General features: G+C 51.1%; 1 protein-coding gene and 1 long non-coding RNA gene across 2 annotated transcripts in view; one reads left to right on the forward strand and one right to left on the reverse strand.

The window, feature by feature from the left end:
* The first annotated feature begins 616 nt into the window (after positions 1–616).
* On the forward strand, positions 617–3,461 carry LOC140709192 (uncharacterized). The gene is made up of 2 exons (XR_012089596.1): positions 617–2,140; positions 3,135–3,461. It is a non-coding gene; the product is annotated as an uncharacterized lncRNA (long non-coding RNA).
* A 3,238-nt stretch (positions 3,462–6,699) lies between these two features.
* Positions 6,700–18,947, reverse strand: part of FBLN1 (fibulin 1) — a 97,404-nt gene continuing 85,156 nt past the window's right edge. Inside the window, exon 17 of the mRNA XM_007976078.3 lies at positions 6,700–7,545. Coding sequence (XP_007974269.3) covers positions 7,406–7,545 — 140 coding nt within the window. The 3' untranslated portion in view covers positions 6,700–7,405. The remainder of the gene's footprint in view (positions 7,546–18,947) is intronic.

Here is an 18,947-nt window from a genome sequence, read left to right on the forward strand (position 1 = left end):
TCTTGGCTCACTGCAAACTCCACCTCTCAGGTTCAAGCAATTCTCCTGCCTCAGCCTCCTGAGTAGCTGGGATTACAGGCACCCACCATCTCACCTGGCTAATTTTTGCATTTTTTTAGTAGAGACAGGGTTTCACCATGTTGGCCAGGTTGATCTTGAACCCCTGACCTCAGGTGATCCTTCCGCCTTGGTTTCCCAAAGTGCTGGGATTATAGGCGTGAGCTACCATGCCCGGCCAGTTCTCTGCAGACACCATCTGGGTGTCCGACACTTCAGTTCAATTCTGACGCTGGCCACCCAGAGTTAGCATAGGCCCCAGAGGATATGGGCTCCGTCCTGCAAGACTGTCCCTACTTCAGATGTCAGTTGCAAGGATTGGGTGCTCAGGTTACCCACACTTCCGTCTGACCTGGCTACACGTCGGGGGTCCCCAGAACCCCTCCTCAGGTTTGGCAATTGGCTAAAATGGCTCACAGAACTCAGGGAAACACTTTAGTTGCACGTATAGGTTTATTGTAAAGGGCATTATTGATGAACAGGCAGATGAAGAGGCACACAAGGCGAGCTCTGGTAGGGCCCCGAGCACAGGAGCTTCTGTCCCCATGGAGAAGGAACCCAGAAAGAGACCAAATAGAAGTATATGTTTCTTATTATGTCACATAGCCACACCATGAGGTTGGTGCAGGAGCCCTTGAAGGCAGCCCTTGGAGGATCTGAGGCCAAAAGGGCCTCCATCAGATCGGAGTTTGGGAAAAGTAGCCTGGCAGCCTAGGGGAGGACTGGACAGAGTGGGGAGGACAGAGGGGAACTGATTCACCACAGGGAGGGCGCAAAGTGAGTGAATGAATGAGTGAACCAATGAATGAACAAGATGGAATTAGTATCAGGAAGGAATGAGACCAGATGGTATCAGATAGTATCAGGGAGCAGAGACCAATGGGCCCAGTTTGTATACGGTCTTACCAACCAGATCAAGGAGGTAAGATCAATGGTGCTTTCCTCTAAAGAAGCACATTTCTGGCCAGGCGTGGTGGCTCACGCCTGTAACCCTAACACTTTGGGAGGCCAAGGTGGGTGGATCACTTGAGGTCAGGAGTTCAAGACCAGCCTGGCCAACATGGCGAAAACCCATCTCTACTAAAAATACAAAAATTAGCTAGGCATGGTGGGGGGTGCCTGCAATCCAAACTACACGGGAGGTTGAGGCAGAGAGAATCGTTTGAACCCACAGGAGGCAGAGATTTCAGTGAGCTGAGATCACACCACTGCACTCCAGCCTGGGCGACAGAGCGAGATCCCATCTCAAAAAAGAAAAAGAAGAAGGAAGAAGGAAGAAGGAAGAAGGAAGAAGGAAGAAGAAGAAGAAGAAGAAGAAGAAGAAGAAGAAGAAGAAGAAGAAGAAGGAAGAAGGAAGAAGGAAGAAGGAAGAAGAAGAAGAAGAAGAAGAAGAAGAAGAAGAAGAAGAAGAAGAAGAAGAAGAAGAAGAAGAAAAGGAGGAGGAGGAGGAGGAGGAAGAGGAGGAGGAGGAGGAGGAGGAAGAAGAGGAAGCGGAAGAAAATTTCCAGGAAGAAGCAGGCTATGGAGATCAAGGCAGGCAAAGGACGGAATTTAGGATAGTGCATCAACTGGGTCCAGCCAGGAAGACATGTGTGTTTATCTCCTGCAGCATCAAAAACCACCCAGAAGAAGCTCAGTGGACCCTAGCAGTGGATTCTACATGTCTGCAGAAAATGAGCGGAAAACAAGGCAGGATTACAGCTATCTGCAGAGAGACTACATCCAGGAGGTCTGACGACTCAAAGTAATCACTGCAGTCTGACTTCTACCACTGACAGCCTTCCCATACATAATTTAAATGCGTAATTATAATACCATTGCTTAGTTAATGGACACCAATTCGTGCAGGAGCTGCCACAAACAGTAATAAACCAGCTGTGTTAGAAATGGATCACTTATCAGTGCGTGCCCAAGCCTCCTAATGCCTCATGATGTTTAATAATTAAATTGTGACACCCTTGAACCTGCAGCTGACACCATGGATCACAGTGGAATTCTCCAAATGGAACACAGCCACACCTCGGCTTCCGTGCTGTGCGCTGCCACTGAGGACGCTCGATACCATCGAAGCCGTCAGATAGAGGCGGGTTATTTCCCTGTGCCCTGCACCTCCCTTCTGGCAAGTCCCCGGGAAGCAGTGGCCACAGATGAGCTGCTGCTCCCTTAAAGACTGAGATCAGGCCAGGCGCGGTGGCTCACACCTGTAATCCCAGCACTTTGGGAGGCTGAGGTGGGTAGATCACCTGAGGTTGGGAGTTAGAGACCAGCCTGGCCAACATGACGAAATCCCGTCTCTACTAAAAAATACAAAAAATATTAGCTGGGTGTGGCGGTACGCACCTGTAATCCCAGCTACTTGGGAGGCTGAGGCACAAGAATCGCTTGAACCCAGGAGGAAGAGGTTGCAGTGAGCCAAGATTAAGCCACTGCACTCCGGCCTGGGTGACAGAGCAAGACTCCATATAAAAACAAAACAAAACAACACACAGATCAGGTGGCTGGGCATGGTGTCTCACACCTGTGAGGCTGAGGTGGGAGGATCGCTTGAGGCCAGGAGTTTAGGACTAGCCTGGACAACATAGTGAGACACTGTCTCTACACAAAATATAAATAAATAGATAGATAGATAGATAGATAGATAGATAGATAGATAGATAGATAGATGATAGATAGATAGACTAAAGTAATAGTCACAGATCCACTATCTTGGGGGAGGAAAGACATTCACACAGAGAACTGCTGATACATACTAGACTACACAGAGATAACCAGAGCAGGTGGCACCGTAAGTTCTGCAGTGATGGGAGGACAGGGTCATTTCAGGAGATGAGACCGGCAACCTCGTGGGAGAAGATGACCCTGAGCTGGGCATGGCAGAGGGGCTGAGGAGGAAGCGTATATGTGTGTGTGTGGGGGGGGTATGTGTGTGCACACGTGCACACCTGTGAGTGTGTGTGAGAGAATGTGTGTGTTGGGGATGATTACCGAAGCCTTCCTGGCACCTAGTAGGTCTTTTTTTCCACAAACAGTAATGTGATTATTGGGAGTAATGGTGACTGTCACCGTGCTTCTCACAGGCCATATTTCAAAAGGTCGACGGTGGCTCCGTTTCTTCTCTGAGACTTCAAAAGTCCTTCGAGAGTGAGTTCCCGTCTCATTCCATGTCCAGAATGAAGACAGATGGCCTCTTGGCACCCATCTCTTTGGCATGAATGATGTGGGGAAATATGAATGGAAATGGGGAACTGTTGCTGGCACCTGGAAGTCATCTTGTCCGGATGGAGCCAAGTCACATGGAAGCGCCTCCAGTTATTCTTTATAAATTCTTCTGAGGTTTCACTGCTTGTCCGCACAAGACTTTAATAAAATGTGGCATCTAACTGAATAAAGACTATCCTTTTGGGTGTGTGTGTCATAACAGTACTATTTATGGAGGACCTCCTATGTAGAAGTTCTTGCACTGTTTTACGTAATCATCCCCTTTCATCCTAACGATCACTCCTGTGAAGTATGTGTCCTTATTTTCATTTCATTGTAGAGAAAACCAAGGCTCTGAGACATTAAGCAATGTGCCCAAGGCCACACAGCTAGTAAGTGGCTGGGTTTGAATACAAGCCTACAAAGCACGCAGTTTCTTATTTGTAGTTATTATCTCATCATACTGTCATTTCTTCAAAATGCAACTCAATCTCATAAAATGTCAGTGGCAGAATCTAGGTGGAAGGTGCCCTGGTAGTCATGGTAAAATTCTTTCAACTCAGCTGTATATTTGAAAATTTCCATTTTACAATATTAGGGGAAAAGATAACTTGATTTCCAGGTGTTTTTTCACCTGGACAAACTTGAGAACTTTGGAAAAGCTGGCTTCCCTCCTCGAGTTCTAGTTGGCTGTGTTGGCTGGGTGGGTCCTGGCACCCTCCACTCAACATCCACCTGCATATTAAAACGGGTCCTACTAGGACCCTGGGTGGCCCAGGCGCTTCTGACACATGCCACAGACTTCCTCTGTACAGTAGAATAGATTTCCTTTGGGAATTAAAAAAAAAAACAAAACAGGAGTTTTCTGGTCGAATACCACTCTAGGAGACCTTCTGGAATCTTCCTTCCAAGTTTCTTCTACCAGATCAGCAAGAAGGATTCAACTTGGTGTCTCTGTGTGTTTGCTGTCTCATGCTGCTTATAAACTGCTTTGCCTTTAGCAATTCCCCTCAGTTAAGAAGGAATCACTGTTGTGGAGGAACTCAGAGGCACCTCCAGCTCCTGTTAGCTGGTGCCTTAATGCCGCTGATACTAGGCTCTGAGAGTAATTACTTTGCAAGTATAATGAGATACTTATGGGTCCATCAGGTGCCCAACCCATAGCATGATATGAAATATGAAGAGTTAGGCTGGTGGGTAATTCACACAACTGTCTACCAAGTCTCTCCAGGATGATTAAGAAAAGGAAATGCCGGATTGAAAAGATGCCAAGCTTCCAGAGCACATTCATGTGGCTCAATTGACAGTGACAACCGTTATCGTCATCACCATCATTGCTGCTTTTAACGGTTAATGACAAAAAGCCCTCACACACGAATGCAGCACTTTGCAATGCACAAAACCCACTTGCACTCGTGCTCTCCCGCGCTTCTCACCGCCATCTGGGAATCTCCACTTTGCAGATGCAGAAACTGAAGCTCGGATGATGGCAGGGACTCGCCCTGCTAGCCCTGCCGAGAGAGGTCTGCTTTTGCCTCCCTGATTCTGAATCAGATAGGGTCACTTCCTCTCTTCCCCTGGGCTCCTCAACCTGGAGCCCTCACCGCCCACTTGTGGGCCCCTCCTGCCCTCTTCCGCTGCAGACGGACACTGAGGCAGGGCTCTGATTGGACAGCTTGGATCATGTGCTCATTCAAGAGCCAATCAGCAGCAGGGGGCTTGGCTCTGCATTCACCCTCCTCAAGGCAGCTGCCCCCTCCCTTTTTTTTTTTTTTTTGAGACAGTGTCTCACTCCTGTGCGGAGGCTGGAGTGGATCTCAGCTCAATGCAACCTCCATCTCCTGGGTTCATGTGATTCTCCTGCCTCAGCTTCTCGAATAGCTAGGACTACAGGCGCCCGCCACCATGCCCAGCTAATTTTTGTATTTTTAATAGACAGGGGGGTTTCACCATGTTGGCCAGGCTGGTCTCGAACTCCTGACCTCAAGTGATCCACCCGCTTTGGCCTCCCAAAGTGCTGGGTTTACAGGTGTGAGCCACCGTGCCTGGCCTGCCCTAATTCCTATTGGGAGTATGGGAAACTCTTTTTCCAAAGCAACCTGCACCTTGGTCTTCGCACCCCACCCTACTGAAGAAGGCTCCCAGAAACCAACTTTGCTGAGCCCAGAACAGCCTGGCTCTGGCAGATTTGCCCCCAAGACTGCAAGTGGGCGGCAGCGCTCCCCCCACACCATGTCCCTTTCTGTTTCCTGCCCCTCGCCCTGAGGCTTCCTTCCATTCCTGCAGTCAGTTCCCAGCCCTACTTCCGTGCCAGGACCCCAATTCCCTAATTCCCTGGCACGAAGAGCTGCGTGGATGTTCCCTGCACTGGTCTTGTCCCCAGATGTGGCTCCTTGGACCATCCAGCCCCACACCTGGCCTCTTCTTTCTCACCAGCTGCAGCGGCCAAGGCTCCAGCAGGCCTTGTACCTGGTTGGCCCAGGCTTGGCTTTGATGGACCAGACCCAAATAAGTGACCTTGGAGAGGTCTTCCCAAAGGTGGCGGAGACCATGTTCTCGAAAGTTGGAGTGGTGTTGGCTTGAGTGTGGGGCTGAGATCTCACCAGTGCTAGGGTCCAGGTTGCGAAATGAGGCATAGGATGGGAGAGGTTCTGAGCCACAAAGGGGATCCATACCTAAGAGGACTGGAGCAACCCAGGGAAGGATTTGGAGGAGAGGCACGTGTGGAAACAGAGCCTGGACGCTCAGTCCCTGGAGGTCGGAGTGGGCCCTGGGGCACTGGGAGCTCCTGGCCCCGCCACTGATGCCAATTGGGGTGTCAGTCTCCCAATAAATTCAGTCTGTCCACATCTATTGCTGACACAGGGTTTAGAGAGGGCTTAAATTCAGACAGAATTTGAATTCCCTCTTTGTCTCTCAAATGTGTGAATTTTGGCAACCGAGTTCCTCTCTCTCTGAGCCCAGTTTGCCCATCTCAATATTGTGTGTGATCATACCCACCTCACTGGGCCACCAGGAGGAATGAGTGAAGCACCTCATGCCAGATGCCTGGCCCCGGCCTGTGTCTGGCAGGGACTCACGGCTGCTGAAGGGTCATTACTTCCCCCCAGGGATTTCTAGAGAAGATCAGGATGCCACAAAGGATGCTACTGGAAGCAAGTCACACAGAAGCCAGAGCCCTGGGCTTGCCTAGCAGCACTGGACATGGGGCAGGGAACGAACCTGAGCTGCACTTCTCAGAGGGTGGGCATGGCGTTGAAAACGATGTGTGTAGGAAGCTGGGCCCCGCCCCAGAACCTGGAGGGGCAGGAGGAGCATTGAGATATCCTTGGGTAGCGTGAGGCAGGGGGGCGGGAGGGGGGAAGATGTCCAATCCCTTAGCTGGTGGCAGACTCCTGAGCTGGCAGAGAGCCCTCTTCTTGAAAGACTGTCATGCACAGGCCATCAGGAGGATCACAAAGTTGTTTATTTCCCCACCTATAAGAAAAGATGGATGATGCAGAGTGCCGAGAAATCCCAGCCATTCCCCTGGTGAACGTACTGGAGCCCCACACGAGCCTAACAGGCTGTGTCTTTAGCAAGGGATTATCCTCTATTTCAACAGAACTGCAATTTCCCTTCCAAGTGCTCCCCGCGGCATTCGGTCATGCTGCTTCTGGGGAGAACGTATCGTCCACTTCTGTGCTATTCTACAGCAGCCATGTCCTTAGAACACAGAAAATCTGATTGGCCAAAAAAAAAAAAAAAAAAAAAAAAAAGGTACCAAAATGTCAAATTTCATACAATCAGGGCAAGAACTGGTCTTCTTTTGGCATTTGGACTGGCTGCCCCCTAAAAAATGTCTTTCTTTCCTTGGCCCTTAGCAAGGCCCAGCCCAGAGGCAGAGAAAGGGGGTGACACTTAGCCTTTGCATTAAAAAATGAGCAAGGTTTTCAACCAAACAGTTGAGCAATTGGACTCATTTTTTAAACACCAAAAATACATCAGATGGACTTACTCATCTGGCTCAGCTTAATACATGTTGGCCTAATGCTACAAACAAATACCTAACATTAAACAAGTCTGAGAGTACAAACAAGCACAGGCCACAGTCACTGGCAGCAATGATTTGGCCTGGAGGTGCACCCGTGGCTGTGCTGCAGACCAGCCCTCAGAACCAGTACTCAGAGACGAAGATGTGGACGTTGACAACATTTCGGTGGGAGACCACGCCCCCGACCACATAGTTCATCTCCAGCTTCAGGATGGCATGAAATGGGCCCACGATGGGCCGCACCTGGCGCACAACACCTGCGGAGAGAGCAGAAGGTGTGCCGGAAGTTAGAAGGCACTGCAGTAATGTAGAGATCTGGGAAATAGTTTCCCTCAAGGAGTTTCAGAGCTAGAAGGGGGCTTAGACCCCGTGGAGTCCCACTCTATGCCAGATGCTCGAGTCCCCTGAATCACATCCCCTTCCAAGTGGTCACTTCAGGCTCTGCTCCCGCCTGCAGGGACTGGTGAAAGTGAACTCACTACTTGGTAAGACAGCCTTTCCATCACGCACTGCCCAACCCGGAGGAAAGCTGTGGGTGTGGGCTTGGAAACTGGATGGCTCTGGGGTCAATGCCAGCTTCTGAGCCCAGGTTTTCTGCTCTACCACCATTTACCTGACAGGTGTTTTTTTGTTTGTTTGTTTTGTTTTGTTTTTGAGATGGAGTTTCACTCTTCTTGCCCAGGCTGGAGCGCAGTGGCGCAATCTCGGCTCACCGCAACTGCCACCTCCTGAGTTCAAGCCCTTCTCCTGCCTCAGTCTCCCGAGTAGCTGGGATTACAGGCATGCACCACCATGCCTGGCTAATTTTGTATTTTTAGTAGAGACAGGGTTTAGTAGAGACAGGGTTTCTCCATGTTGGTCAGGCTAGTCTCAAACTCCTGACCTCAGGTGATCCACCCGCTTCGGCCTCCCAAAGTGCTGGGATTACAGACATGAGCCACCACACCCGGCTTACCTGACAGGTTTTAAGGGAGCCTAGAAAAGGGCCTGGCATGGAGTGGGTGCCTGACAGAAATCTTTCTCCCTCCTTCCAACCCACTGTGCCCAGTTCTGACCCCTGAGAAGAAACAAAGCAGGTATATCCTCTCCCCTAGGACATCTGAGGATTGCAGTGGGCCCTGCATCCTTCTGCAAGCAGAGCATTCCCAGTTCCCCATGGGACATGCCTCTGGACCCCCTGCTGTGCATGCCTCTGTGGAGGGTGACACCTGAGCTCACTGTTCAGTGTTTGTGATAACAGGGAAGCAAGAAGTGGCTGGAGTAACAGAGGATCGGAGCAGCAGTGGAGTCCCCAGGGCAGTCAAAAGGAGGATGGGTGGTGGAGGGAGACTGGTATCAGTTCTGGGGAAACAGCTGGGGGTCGCAGGGAGCTCTGCCTGTACCAGGGTAGGGACCAGGCACATACCATGGCCAAAGGACAGGGCACAGACAAAGCTCAGCCACACCAGGGAGGAAGAGGAGCAACCCCAGGCATTCTGCAGATTCCAGGGGAGCAAGAGAGTGGGTGCCACAATCTTCCCCAGCCTGGGCCTGCCATCTCCACGGCCCCTGGCCAGGCCTGGCTGGCACTGCCCTCCCTCTGCAGGGCACCCACAGGCTCACAGAGACTCTCCCATACTCTGTACACGGTGAGAGTATGGGACAGTCCTCACTGCACTGTGGAGAGGCTGAGGCCCTTTTGAGGTCAAGGTTCCCTGGCAAGTCAATGGTGCCATGCTCCTGTGCTCCTGCACGGCACGATCCAGATGCCCAGCATCTGCCAAGGCATCAGCTCCAGCTGTGCAGGGCGGCCTTCCCGCCAGAGCAGAGCGCTCAGCAGATCCTTTTCGCATGCACACATGTGCTCAAAAGGCGCTGGGACAGTTCCCAGGGTTCCAGACATCACCAATAGGATGCTGGCTTCAAAGCTGCTGGAAGATCTAGAATGAAAGGTACGTGCCATTCTCTGATGAAGGGTTTGCACTGTCCAGCGGGGGTGAGAATGGAGGTGGGGAGGGCTGGGGAGTCAGGACAGGTTTCTTGGAGGAGACACCCCTTTTGCAGAGGAAGCTGCACAAGCCAAGGCTGCAGGCTGCTTCCCAGTGTCTGTGGCCAAACAGGCAGACCTACGGGTGCTGACATTTGTGAATGAACCGCCAAGGCCCCTTTTCTGTTCCACATGTTCTGACAGTAGGGTTTGTCGAAAGTGGTGTGAAGGGTGGGGATGTGGGGTGACTACCTAACAACTGGTTCTCTGATCATACCATAGGCCAATTTCTATGGCCAATTTCAGGTACCACGTGGCATCACTGAAAGTGGACTCGTGGAGAGATGTGCGCAAGCAGCTGTCCAGAGCTGGTGTGAGCGGTGTGAACCGGTGTGAGCTGGCTCTGAGACACCTGCTTGGATGCTCTGTGAAGAGCACCTATGGAGCCTACAGCTTCACAACCACACGTTGAGAAATAGCTACCAGCTGTTTGCCACAAACGGCTGATTCCAGGCTGGATTCTGCGAACAGTTCCTCTGCAGACTTAGGAAATGTGCACGGGGACAGCCTATCTCCAGCTCTTGGTGCCCAGGACACAGCAAAGGTTCAGGGGAGAACTGAGAGGTCAGGAAGGCCTTCGGTACGAGTGGCTGGTTCCTGGTCAGGAACATAAGTTCACGCTCAGAAGGAGAATCTGAGTGCAACGTTCCCTCTTTCGCTCTCTGGGCTTGTGTTTCAAAAGTGAAAGGCCCAGCAGTCGGGGTGGAATTTCAGGCTGTTCCCTAAGCAAACACGGGCTTTAGCTCCGATGGAGAGATAAGCGCAGGCTTCTGCAGGCTGTCAGCACCCTTGCTCTGCCTGCTACGCGGTGATGACACGGCAGCTTTGTCCTGCTTGAAAGCCCATGAACATCTTCAGCTCCCGGCAAAAGACGCGGACTTGTCACCACCCTGGGCTTGCCAGCAGGCCCTGGTGACCGGGTCGCTCCCGCCCGCCCCTCCCTGCGCTCAGTCTGCCCACCAGGGTCAGTGCGGGCTCACGGGGCTGAACCCAAACACACCCTCGTGGATCCCCCATATGTCATATTTTTCTCTCCCCAGGCCTGAGGCCACCAATGGCGCCCCCGCCACCACAGTGACCTGCCAACTTTACTGGTACTAGGTGCAGAGATGGTTCTTACCACCCTTCCTGGCATTCAGAGGTTTGGGGCTTGAAGGAGAAGGGTGAGAGGCTGGGTGAGCCTGTGAATCACTGTAGGGAGGAATGGCAGGCGCCGCCACAAACTACAGTCAGATACGTCTTTGTTTCAGCTGGGTGCGGTGGCTCACGCTTGTAATCCCAGCACTTTGGGAGGCTTAGGCAGGCAGATCACGAGCCCATGAGTTCGAGACTAGCCTGGGCAACGTGGCAAAACCCCGTTTCTACAAAACATACAAAAATTAGCCAAGCATGGTGGTATGTGCTTGTAGTACCAGCTACTCAGGAGGCTGAGGTGGCAGGATTGTCTGAGCCCGGGAAGGTCAAGGTTGCAATGAGCCAAGATTGTGCCACTGCATTCTAGCCTGGGTGACAGAGCAAGACCCTGTCTCAAAAAAAAAGGGATCTGTTTCTGCTATTATTATATTTCTGTATATTATGTAGTTTCATATATGATATATAACTATTATACATATAAAACATATATTATAAAACACTAATACATTATTTAAAATATAAAGTATGTCAAATTTATATAAATGTATTTTAAATAGTTTAAAGTGTATTTTACAAATTTATGTATAAATTTATATAATTATTTATATATAATTATATTTACATATAAATATACCTATGTGTAAATATAATTATATATAATATCTATATTTATTCATATAAAATATGTTTATATTTACTCTAAAATTTATATATAAAATATAAACATGATAAAATATGTAATAATACATATTATTATGTTGATATATGTATGCATTTATCTTAAATGTCTATATTTAAATACAGCTTCCTGGCTGCATGTGGGATCGTTATTATCAGCAGTTCCGATGCACAGAGGGTCTGTGCACACAATGCGTGCCTGGCACTGGCTAAATAAGGATGTAGAGAAACCGAAGCTCTGTCCTCGGGGGTCAGTCTGGGAGAGGGAAAGAAAGAAGAAAGTGCTCATGCAGTGAGCTCCATGTGGGACGGGGACCTGCCACAGACGTTCTAAAGAGGCCCTTTGAGACCTGCAGGATACGAACTGACCTGGCTCCGTGGTAGGACCCCAGATGGGTTATTTGACCTTCCTGAGTCTCAATTTCCTCTTCTGTGAACAGGGATTAAAAACAGCAACCTTTGGCCAGGCGTAGTGGTTCATGCCTGTAATCCCAGCACTTTGGGAGGCCAAGGCGGGCGGATCACAAGGTCAAGAGATTGAGACCATCCTGGCTAACACAGAGAAACCCCGTCTCTACTAAAAATACAAAAAAATTAGCCGGGCGTGGTGGCACATGCCTGTAATCCCAGCTACTCGGGAGGCTGAGGCAAGAGAATCACTTGAATACAGGAGGTGGAGCTTGCAGTGAGCTGAGATCATGCCATTGCACTCCAGCCTGGGCAACAGAACGAGACTCCGTCTCAAAAAAAAAAAAAAAAAAAAAAATCTAGCAACCTTCAAAATCAGAAACAAATCAAACTCGATGTCATCCTTTTTCTCTCCACTGAGAAATGACGACTGGCTATCAAAAAGCATTCCGATATTTAAAGTGATCTGACTCCCAGTCAAAGCGTGGCTGAATTCTTAGAAACACACAGCAGGTGTTAAGCATTTCTCTTGGGCTGATTTATGAGAGGGAAGCCCTGAACGTATAGAAAATGGTTGTCCCTAAATACATCGCACCAGGGTACTTCATGAGGTTTTAGTCTCTACAATGGCTGAAGACCGGAGCTCCAAGCTGATTGTAAACAGCTGCGTGGTGAAACAAGAAAGGAAGCGCTAGGGAAAAGGGTGCCACGCAGGGGAAGGGAGGCACTAGGCTGAATCACTGATGGTCAGATTCAGGGCCTGGATTTTCTCAGGTTCTTTGCATTTAACAAGTTATTACGGTAGAACAAATAGGAATGCTGCGAGGGTCAAACAACAGACTGTACGGGTGCACACAGCGGGCACTCAAAGAAAGTGCACCCCTTCCTGCCCTTCCCAGATCCGCTTCTCTATCCCTCCCCTCTGACCTGAAGTCCACACTGCATCTCTCAGTCTGTGCACAACCCCACTCAACCCAGGACCCCCTTTCCCAGGCCATGCCCTATCGGTGGACCTGCCCACACTCTTCCAGCCTAGCCACATTTTCCTAGCCTTTGGTTTGGGGAACAGGTTTCCTCCATCCCCAGGCTAGTTCGAGCATGACTTACACCTCCTTGCCCTCACCTCGACTGAACCCAGGCCAGTGGCCAGGGAGGACTTCATGAAAGAGGACTTAAACAGTTCAGCTGGTCCTCAGTGCCTGACACATAATAGATGCCAAATAAATGCCTGCAGAATCTTTCTGATACCACTTTTATACATAGCTTCCTAACCACCCATCAACCCATCCATCCACTCACCTATCCATCTATCCATCCATCTTCCCACCCACTCACCAATCCATCCACTCACCTACCCATGGATCCAACCATCCATCCATTCACCCACCCCTCAACCCATCTGTCCATCCACCCACTCATCCATCCATCTATCCACCCACTCGTCAACCCAACCATCCACTCACCCATCCATCTATCCATCCATCTATCCATCCATCCATCCATCTATCCATTCATCCATCTAACCATCCATCTATCCATCCATCCATCCATTCATCCATCTATCCATTCACCCACCCATCAACCCAAGCATCCACTCACCCATCCATCCATCCACCCATCCATCCATCCATTCATCCATCCATCCACCCACCCAACCATCCACTCACCCATCCATCTACCCATCCATCTATCCATTCACCCACTCATCAACCCAACCATCCATCCATCCATCCATCCACCAATCTGTCCACTCACCTACCCATGGATCCAACCATCCATCCATTCACCCACCCCTCAACCCATCTGTCCATCCACCCACTCACCCACCCATGAATCCATCCACCCATCCATTAAAGGCTACCCACCCATGGATCCACCCATCCATCCATTAGAGACTACTTTGCATAGAAGAGCTTTAAACAGGAAGCTTTAAATTGGGTTTTGAGGAATAAATTGGAGTCAACAAAGCAGGAAGGACATGTGCAAAGTGCAAAAATATGAAGGTTCAGGCCGGTTCTGGGAACAGTATCAATCTTGGGGAGAGGCAGGCAGATGAAGCTGAGCCATGTGCCTCATGTGGTGCGGGACTGCCCCAGGACCTCACTTTGTCAGTCTCAGAGAACCAAGTAACTGGGTCGTCTCCTGGCTGCCTCCCCATCACCAATTCTATACCACTGTTCTTTCAGAACCACCACCAACTTCTCTATCACAGGAGGCAAGGGAAGGAGGAAGAAGTAGCAAGGAACACTCACTGCCCATATGCAGCATCGCAAACGTGAGAGAGCTGCCACCAGGGGCCCCGTTCCATCTATCCATTTGATCCTACAGACTCAGCTTTGCCATGTCTCATGTGCCAGTCACTGGGACCAGCTGGACTGCTTCATAGAAGTCTCCCTAGAAGTCTTCTCTGGGTCCCCTGTGTCACCTGGCACCTGGTCTCTTTCCACTACAACACTGCATCTGCTTATTGCAGGGGATGCCCACAGCCGGCCTGCCTGTTCAGGGATAGCGTCAGCTCATTTCTGCCCCACCAACCCCGTGGCCTTCTGCCACGATCACATTGTAAGATGACGTCAGAAGAAGAAGAAAAGAGAGTGAAGGAAGGAGAGAAGGAAGAAGGAAGATCAGTCCCTGAAGCCTCACAATCTAGGAACGAAGGCAACACTTTGTCCTGAAGGAAAGGGGAGCCACTGAAGGCTCCAGGCGAGAGCTGTTTCGTTGGAAGGACCACCCCAGCAGTAAAAGGCAGGACAAAGAGGTGCATTTTCATCACGCCTGGCTTGTCTGTCTTACCTGCAGGGGTGTTTGCCTCCTACCTTTCCGAAGCCCCAGAAAGAAAAAAAGGCCACAGTGCTGAGTTCAATTGTGTTAATCTTCCAAATCCTCATCCCTGGCATTTCTGCTTCAGGTCTCAGACGCTGCTGGTATCCCTTGGCGTGTCTGTGCCTCTTAAAGATATAATTAAGCAGCTTTTTTTCCCCCGTTGAAAAATGTAGGTCCCCTCAGGCACTTCACTTTCATGTCTTGGCTCTGCTTTGTAAGTTACAGCTGATGTGCTGGGGATCCAGGCTCCTGAACACGAAATGCTTAGGTCCAGTGAGGAGACCTTCGCTGCCTCTTGGGCTCTGTGGTCCACATTCTCTGCCCCATCTGGAAGGCATCTTTCAGCTCCTGCTATTTGACGTTGCACTTGATTGCCTCTCCATTGTTTGAAATGATGAAAGTCAGTGGTGGCAGGGTGGGGTGGGGGGCGGTGTCTCTCTGCCTGAGTCCCATGTCCCCGACTCTAGACACCAGTCTATAAACAGACCTAGAGTTACAGCCTTGAGTTCCTAGGTGGCTCTGCACTGACCAGCTGTGTGACCTTGTGCAAGTCATCTTCCCTTCTAAAGTGCAGCCTCCAACATGAGGCTTGTGATTCTAGCTGACAAAGTGTAACGGAGTGTACAGCGCTGTCAAAGAACATTTTAGCAAATGAGATGATGAGTCAAGAGACGGTACAATATCTCATACCAGTGGAAATTAACTGTGGCCACCATGTGGGGCCAGCCATGAGCAGAAAGGAAGGGAAGTGTAGGGCTATGTGGACAAGGTGCTGGAACAGAGAGGCCAGGAGCTCAGAAGAGACCCAAGCAGGCTTGCCCATCACAAGCACCATGGGCAACCGTGGTGCAAACAGTCACAAGGCCTCACTAATTCACCCCAAGAGGCTCCACAGTTCCTGCAGGCGAGGATGAGCAGCATAGACCAACGGCAAAGAGGAAACACTGAGAACACCTGGGGCCGGGCGTGGTGACTCACGCCTGTCATCCCAGCACTTTGGGAGGCCAAGGAGGGTGGATCATCTGAGGTCAGGAGTTCGAGACCAGCCTGGCCAACATGGCAAAACTCTGTCTCTACTAAAAATACAAAAAGTAGCTGGGCATGGTGGTGGGCGCCTATAATCCCAGCTACTTGGGAGGCTGAGGCAGGAGAATCACCTGAACACGGGAGGTAGAAGTTGCAGTGAGCCAAGATCGCACCACTGCACTCCAGCCTGGGTGACTGAGTGAGACTCTGTCTCAAAAAAGAAAAAAAAAGCAAAAAAAACCATGTGGAAATAATGTCAGCACTCACAAAAGCCACCAACTAGAGTGTGGATGGGCTGGAAAGAGGCCACACAGCAGGGGACATGGGAGGAGACAGAGAGACCCTATGTGCCCACAGCCACATTCAGCCCCCATCGCAGTTAGTGATGAGACACGGTCGCCCTCCTTTTCCTGGGGAGAAAAATGAGGCTCTACGGGTAGCACCTTCCAGATCACGGAGCAAACAGGCCACAGGTTTCCGTCCGGCTGGGACTGGCCTCAGAGCCCAGATCTTCCCATCCCACTGTATCTCCTTCCTCCTATCTGCAAAATGACGTGCAGGACACTTCCTGACTGTACTGCCCTTAGCTGAGTTGTAAACACACGGCAAAAACAGCAGAAAGCAATTAGAGAGAATCGCATCAGGAGCTGGTGGTGCAGTTGAAACCTGGTCTTCTCTGCTTGCCTGAGAAACGCCGTAAAAGCGGGGAAGCAAGGGGGACAGCTGTCTGGGCTGCATATTTAAAATACCAAGTGTCAGTCAACGTGTCTCAGCAAAACTCATCATCCATATTTCTTGATTGTTATAAATGTGCTCCTTCCGCAGGTCTCCCGTGAGCTACATCAGACAGTTTGGAGGGGACAGCTGCAGGTAGCTGAAAGAAAGAGACAGCTCCCAGGGTGCACCTTTCCCCTCAGGGAGAAATATGAAGGGAAATGTCAGCTTTGGACTAAAGCTCTTCAGCCTTCGCCTGTGACGTGGGAGCTAACATTTCTGCAGTGCTTCGTCATCACAGAGCTCACTCACATCGACTATCTCTCCCCTCATCGCAAACGCAGGCGGCGGGGGCCCACAGGGGAGAAAATCTGGCTCTGTGTGGTTACGTGAGTTGCTGACAATCACACAGCCAGCAAGCAGTAAACCAGAACTGGAGCCCAGGCCCTGGGCCACTGCCCCTTCCACCAAGCTCTGTGGCCTTGCCAAAGGGAGACAAGGTCCGGGAGAGTTCTGGAAGGATCTGCTGTCTGAGGCACCTCCTTTTAGGAGAAATGAACATGGGACTGAGACAAGAGGGATAAGAAAGCATTTCCCCTCCCTCTGTGTGTCTCCTGCGCCAACCTCAGCCTCCATCCACCTACTTGCTGGGTGGGGTCCTCCTGGGCCCCAGACCCAAACTTGTCAGTCCACTCCAATCTCTGCAGACGCCTCTCCCAGACGGACAATTCAAACCCAAGCACACCGAACACTGACCCACGCTCCTCCCCTAAACCCACTTCCCTTCCTCCCCTACCCCCACCCTCCAGGCAGCTACCCCCAAGCCAGGAACTTGGAGTCGCCCTTGACAGGCCCCTTGCTTCCATCCCTCAGGTTAAACCATCACTGAGGCCAATGGATTCTATTCTCAAAGGTCTCCAGACTCTCCTCCCTTCTCTCCCCACAACCCCGCCCAGCCTTAGTTCCGGCCTCATCGCATCTACCTGAATACGTGTACCACCTTCCTTTTTACCCCTCCCATGCCCCTTCCCACCGTGCTCAGAGCCAGGAGGCAAATCCAACCATGAGGCCCGCCGTGGCTCTGCAGGGAGCTCTTCTCACCCTCCACCCTACCCCCACCCGGGCTCACAGCAGGTGAGACGCACCTTGCTGAGGCCCATGGCCCCGTCCAGCCCAGCTCTCAGCACACTGCCCCAGCCACACTGAATCCCTCGAAATCCCCCAAGGTGAGGGGGCCACAAAGGGCAGGATGAGTTCAAGTCTTGCCAACTTGACTCAAAGACCTGTGCACACCAGAGGGGCCAGGTCCTGCCCTCTGCCTTCCAGGAGTGAAGGCTACTCTGCCTCCTTCTACAGACACAATGAAGGTCTGGAGGGAGGGAGGGGAAGAGAGGCTGGCCTGGCGGGCAGCCCTTGAGTGCAGAGAGGGGGTCCTGAGCCCCACACCTGCAAGTCAGAGCAGAGCCCTCTCTTCTCTATTTATCTGACAAGCATGGAGCGCTTGCTGTGGGTGGTTGCAGCGTTGGGTGCTGGGGTTACCAACATCGCCCGGCCCTGGTCTGGCTCTTCACAGGCTCTCAGCCACTGGGAGAGCAGGCACAGGGGATTGGGGCCGCAGAGGCTGATAAAGGTAAGCAAAGCTCCTTTGGGAGAGCTTCGGAGAAATACGCACCCCAAATCAGGTACTAGTGCTCACAGAAGCTTCCCCAAGGGGTTAACCTTGAACTGACTTTGAAGAACAAGGTGCCCAGCAAGGAAAAGGTGGTGGGAGGGTGCTCTGCGGGGAGAGACGCGAGGCCGCTTGGTGCTCTCAGTTTCCCTGAGCAGATGAGTAAAGGAGGGAGGGCGAGGGGAGAGGCTGAGGAGAGGGGCAAGCCAGCCATGCCCCTTCTCTCTCCTGGAGCCATGGGAGCTACTGCTGGAGTTCAGCAAGGAGGGGACAGGTGAGGTTGGCGGAGAACCATCACTTTCTTCTCCTTTTCTCCTGAGAGGCCCCATGAATGAGCCAATTCAGGGCAGAAAGGGGCCCCCTGCTGCAGGGCCACGGCGCAGAGCCCCCCCAGGCTGGAGCAAGACCATGTCCCCAGTGTCCCTTTTCCAGGCTGTCATCCCAGAGGCTCGCAAATCTTCAGAAAGATGACTGTCTGCACTGCCATGGACTGAACAGTGACGGTACCTACACTATGGACCATGCTCCACGGTGTCAGGATGCAGAGGCGACAGCTGAGATTTTAGGACCGGTTCAGGCCTCACAGAGTAGAACTCTGCCCTCTCCGAGGTTGCTGGGGAAAGTCATGACAGCAGGAACCCCACAGAGTCCCAACACAATGTGCACATTCCTAAGTCATGTCACCTGAGCCTGGAAGCTCCTGTGTGCCTCAGTTTCCTCATCTGGAAAATGGGGATAATGATCTACAGGGTTGCTATGAGGAGCAAGATATATATATACACACATACATGCCCAGAAGGGTGCCTGGCACACCACAAGGGCCACACAGGCTTTGCTGTTAATTGAAGGACTGTGATAGCTGGGGTTCTAGCCTTGGCCACAGACGGAACGTTCCTAGCAGGGTCCGCCTGGAAACACCTGACATCCGCCCCACCCCCACCCTGCCCCGTGCCGGCTGGGTAATGGCAGGCACTGAGGTCCTTTCACAGATTTAAAGACAGTCAGGAGAGGCTGTGAAAAGATTCATACCATCATCATTCTTGTTTTCTTTTTTTTTTTTTTTTTTTTTTGCTAATTTTGCACAACATGCCTTTACTGCTGTTTGGCTAAAACATTTCATTTTTAAAAAAGAATAATTTATGAATGTGCCCAGTGATATTAAAAGCTTTTCAGAAGGTGCA

This window comes from Chlorocebus sabaeus, chromosome 19, assembly GCF_047675955.1.
Source record: "Chlorocebus sabaeus isolate Y175 chromosome 19, mChlSab1.0.hap1, whole genome shotgun sequence".
In the NCBI taxonomy this organism is placed as follows: Eukaryota; Metazoa; Chordata; class Mammalia; order Primates; family Cercopithecidae; genus Chlorocebus; species Chlorocebus sabaeus.